This window comes from Mytilus galloprovincialis, chromosome 9 (assembly GCF_965363235.1).
Source record: "Mytilus galloprovincialis chromosome 9, xbMytGall1.hap1.1, whole genome shotgun sequence".
Lineage (NCBI taxonomy): Eukaryota > Metazoa > Mollusca > Bivalvia > Mytilida > Mytilidae > Mytilus > Mytilus galloprovincialis.
The window spans coordinates 7,862,675-7,868,164 of NC_134846.1; the positions used below are offsets into that span (position 1 = coordinate 7,862,675).

Here is a 5,490-nt window from a genome sequence, read left to right on the forward strand (position 1 = left end):
GGAATTAGGCATTATTTATAACTCAAACGGGAGAGATTGTTCTTGTCATGATATTCATTTGATGAAGACATACACTTTCAATCAGGTGAATTGAGGTCTAGGGCTAGCATGTCAGTAGGAGTTAGAAGTCCTTTGTTAATTTCTGTATCATTGTTATTTTGCTTAGTTTCTTTTGTTAACTTTCTGAGTTTAATTGTTCGTATTGCTGTGATTGTTTTTCTACATTAGCTAGAGGTTTAGGGGAGGGTTGAGATCTCACAAAACAAATATGGCTCCACCGCATGTTTGCGACTGTGCAAAGTCATGAGCTTCTGGCCTTTGTTAGTCTTGTATGATTTTTAATTCTAGATCATTTATACATTTTGCAGTTTAGTATGATGTCCATTATCATTGATTTGTACGACTTTGCTCCCCGCAGATCTATAGAAAAACAGTACATTAACGGGTGTTACACGGACTCTTTTTAGATGAGACACGGACTCTTTTTAGTTACACGGACACTTTCTATGAATAGAATCACTCGTGCATGATCAGTGAGTTCATGGGCACTTTAACTTTCAATTAGATTTGAACTTTTTGGTTCATCGACTTATTTCCTGTCTTTTTATTCAACAAAATATTAACGTTAGCATCAATATCTATTTCCAAACATTTCCATTAAAATACTATTCATATCAGTACACTAAGGGATTAGACATTTAACTTCATAAGGGGGGGTATGGTTTTTTCCTAAAAAAAGATATTTTGATCACAAATTTTATCAGAAAAAAAATATTATGGTCAAGCAGATGACAAATTAATGTTTTGCTTGATTCCCTGATTTCCGAATACCGTAAATAGTGCTAATTTAAACAAAAAACATTTGGGTGATGGCGTTGAAAGTAAATAGTTAATGAAATGATAATACTGACGTGTGTATTTCAATAAAATTAAGACAGGAAATAAATAAATAAAAATCAAATAAAATCCCCATCAACTCACCAATGCACGATTGAACCTATAAACAAAAAGTGTTCATGTAATACACGTCCAAATAAGCAGCAAATCTAGAAGAAAATCATTCAACGTATGTCATCAATTTTGGGCGGTAAGCTGCGATTGGATCATATAGTAACACATGTTTATTCCCGATCAACACTTGCAGATCTAGAGACGAGCATGAATTTTAAAAAAAAAAGTATATGCCTGAATATATTTAATATTAAGACAAGATTCATTTTTTCATAAACATTTCATTTACTAATGAAGTAGGAATTCATTCTTTTGATACATTTATATTGTTATCGAATTTATATCAGTGGCGGATCCAGGTCCAAATCCAGGACAAAACGGGGGGGGGGTCCAACTTTATGTCCCCATTTAAATGCATTGATCATCCAAAACAAGGTTATTCCAACCACCGGGACATCAGAAATAAAGATTACAGCCTGTTTATCTTAAAATAAATTAGCCCCTCCTCCCTCCCTTCTTCCCCGCTTTCCGTTTCATCCATAAAGATCAAACGTAATCCTGCTTACCACTAAAATATTTCTTTAATATATTACTTTTTTACGAAGTTGCCTTTTTAAAGTCTTAAATGTGTACAACATTCATCTTTTCCTTTAAATGGCTCTTTTTTTTATCAAATAATTAGATTCTTGATTTTTTTTTCTTTAAAAAAAAATCTCGGTTGAAGGCAAATGAAAAATGTATATACAATAACTTACATTTACTGCTTTATGGCTATCTAAGTATCTAAAACGTTTAGTCTTACAAAATGTATTATAATTTTCTTGAAACGTCGTACAAGTCAGATAAAAAACAAAAGTAACAAAGGAAACAGGCCGGTAACAACCAGCCGAATAGTTTTTCTGCACTTGTAGTCAGGTCTAGTCGTGCAGAAAAACTATCCGGCAACGGTTGTTACCGGCTTGTTTCTTTGTTACCTTTGTATTTTATCTAATACTTAGTACACAATTTTGTAAAGGGGTCAGCTGAAACACATCTCCGGGTGCGGTATTTTCTCACTGTATTAAAGACCCATTGGTGGCCTTTGGTGTTGGTTTTTTTTTTTTTTGTTCGAGTAATTGTCTCTTTGACGCATTTCCCATTTCCTTTGCTAATTCTAATTTTATCTAAAAAGGGCAAAATGTTTGTGTATATCTGATTTTCGGAATTATCGCGGAAGACATTTGACCGCGAAATTTACCGAATATATAACTTATCATTTAAATGTATTGTATAATAGTATGACCTAAATATACTTTTTGGTGCATTTAGGAGTTGGGACTTAAGTTTCGCAGTTTTCGATTCATCACCGGAGAAATGTCTGAAAGGTACATGTAGTTCAGATTAAACCAGTAACATGTTATGATTAAATTTGGGTGTGAATTGGATTAACAGAATATAGAAAAAAAGATCAAATGCAGAAAAAAGGTAAATATGTACAAGGATAGAGAAAAAAAGGATACAAGAAATAAAGAAAAGAGAATAACAGTCAAAATTAAAAAAGAAGAGAACATTTGTCTACCAGGTTTAAGATTAAAGACTTTAAGGACTACCCATGCATTACTAAGTGCCAAGACCAAAGTTACAGCCAATACCAATCCAACAGATTGAGTGTTACAAAATCATTAATTTTCTGAGAAAAGCATGAGCTTGTGAGATTCCGATCCTTTAGTACAAAATTTCGACAAGATGTTGGACCATTATTTTTGGTTTTTTTTTTTTTTTTTTTTTTTTTAATGTTTATAGATTAAAACACATTTTTTAATGGTTAATTCATCAACCACAAAATCAATTTTGGTACGATTCTGATTTTTTTCCGATATCCCTGAAAATGAAATATCTGATAATCCACGATTACATTATAAGTCTCGTTCCTAATGTATCCCAGAATTCCTTTAAACGTACAATCATGTCGTAAACTTTCGTTCGTCCATATCAAATTTAACACTTATTAACTAGCAATATCCGTTTTTATGGTTCGGTTAATACAAATCAAATTCCATAACATAATCAAGTAAATAAATCTAATCAATGAAGATCAAAGGTAAAGATTATACTTTGTAATTTATAACATGCCTTTAGTGAATGCTTTAATGACTTCATTATTCTATATTAGTATCAGATTTTTCTTAAATCAAAGGGTTTAGAATTGTTCTAAGGACATTATGGCAGTTCCTTGAAAGGGAAGCGAATAAATTTGTTCGCATAATCATATATCTTTACTGCTTGATTATAAAATAATATTAACTAATTGATCCGTTCCGCTTGTTAATTGGCAAGGAATATCAGGTTTTTTTTACGAAACGGCTCCAACGCGTATCACCAAATAAAAATGGCTCCATGAATAGTGATAATAGTTGCGTTAAACATCGATACCAATCAATCATCTACTCATGTTTGATGATTTAAAAAAACAAACATAAATAGACATTGTGAATACGTAATGCATTAGTTTTCTTTTAACTCAGCCGAAAACTAATCTATAATTATTAACCTGTATCATTAACATTTTAAAATACTTTAATAGAAATAACCAGTGGTAAGTAAACTTTTCCTAACCTGCAGTAATTATCAAAAGACTGTGAACTGGTAATACTCATCTTTTAAAACTAACACTATGGTCAAATGCGAATGTTTCACAAATGAACAAACAATTACAATTGGGCTCAGTTAAAATAATGGTACATCATTGCAGTCCATGTTTAAAAATTAATGTCTAACAGCGGAAAAGAATTAAAAATCTGTTAAGGTGGTACCTAACACTACAGGGAGATAACTCTGTAATATCAGCTAAACGTTTTAATTACGTTGCCTTGTGAAGGCAATATAAAGCTTCTCAATGATCAAAATTAGTGTTTGTCAAATGCTTTATAACCAGTGTAATTTTTCTGATAAAACGCTTGGTTCAAATTTTTTGAATTTTTTATATTTTTGTTAAAGGGTCAAAGTAAATACTTTATCAAAATTTTATGAAAATTAAACGAGCCAAATTAATTTTAGTGAAAGTGTTGGGTACCACCTTAAAAAAGGTAATAAATGTAAGACAGATAATATACCAGGTGTATTTTGACGACATGTACTGAAAGGAAAACTAAATTCAACTTACCTTTTTCTTATGGACACTCCTTATGTGATCCCGTTTTTGTATTTCATATCCTGGGGCCTTACTCCCCCAAATCCTGTACGCTACACGAATATATGAAAAACTTATGATAGTCAAAGGTACCACATATTGCAAAAGAAGGAAATACGAAAAGTAAAATTTCGGAAATGCATCTGATGGCCACTGCACATCACAAAATGGTTTCTTTGCCCAGATTTCAATATCAAAGATAATGTTAACTTTATAGTAAAGTAAGTCTGGTACGCTGGATGATATGCTTAAAACCCATATGACAAGAAGAACAATAAATGCCACTTGCTTTCGGAAACCTGCTTTCAAGGGATACATCACTGCTACGTATCGGTCAAAGGCGATTACGGTCAAGGTCAATATACTGACATTGACCGATAAGTTTTTGACAAACGGTGCCACTTTACACATAAAATCAGCCACTACCCATCGCTGCATGATAGCCGCATGAAACTGGAATGGTATAGTGAATAAACCAAGTGCAACATCAGCTAGGGCCAAATTAGCAATAAAGACATTGGTGACCGTTTGCATATTCCTCTTGTACAACACTACAAAGATTACTAGAGCGTTACCAATGACGGCAATCAACGAAATTGACCCATATAATATTATCAAAATTGTCAATATCCCCGTTGAAACGGAAACAGGTTCGTATTTTTTCGACAAATTATACCGAAGATGTTCTAAATATTGTAGCTCCTCTTTAGTTAAGTTTTCTGGAAAGTCACTGAACATACTTTTTAACTCGGAGAAGTCGGACATTGTTTTGTTTCTTTTGTCTAAGAAGATAACTTCATCTGTCAATATATTTTGCGATAATTTTTGTTATCAAATAGTATCCGTAAGATAACCATGTGCTAGTATAATTACAAAACTCCCAAATCAAGTCGTCGGAAAATCACATCAGAAAGTTGTATTAAATTTCTTCGCATTATCATTATGATACAGTTTTTTTTTTTTTTTTTTGTATTGTAAATTTTAAAATAGATACAAAAAATACAATCCAGTGTTGTTCAATGATTATTGACAACAGAAAACACAATAATTTATCAATATAAATAAATGGTTAGATTTTTCTAAGAAAGAACTAAATCAATAGAGGTTTTCTGTCAATCATTCCGATACGCCTTTCTATTGACATTTTCCAATACATTTCCCTGATTAACCTTCTCAACTTCAAGTTTACGTAATTATTAAATACCCTGAAACATGTCCAAAGTGTTAAAGTTGATTAAGTAAAAGGCGTAAAGATTTAGAATGCTCATCATGATATCAATAACGTGTGTTCAGATCAAGAAACAATATTATGGGTTATACATAATTAATACCATAGTTACTGATTTTTGTATTTTATGACATATGGTTAA

The 5,490-nt window shown here is 31.8% G+C and overlaps 1 protein-coding gene across 1 annotated transcript; it reads right to left on the minus strand.

Annotated features, from left to right (window-relative positions):
* Window positions 1-3,507: 3,507 nt before the first annotated feature.
* LOC143046473 (QRFP-like peptide receptor) lies at window positions 3,508-4,961 on the minus strand. Its single transcript, XM_076219632.1, has 2 exons — window positions 4,094-4,961; window positions 3,508-3,546 (listed from the first exon to the last, which is right to left on the minus strand). The coding sequence occupies exons 1-2, from the start codon at window positions 4,883-4,885 to the stop codon at window positions 3,508-3,510; spliced, it is 831 nt and encodes a 276-aa protein (XP_076075747.1). The 5' UTR covers window positions 4,886-4,961.
* Between the last annotated feature and the right edge of the window lie 529 nt (window positions 4,962-5,490).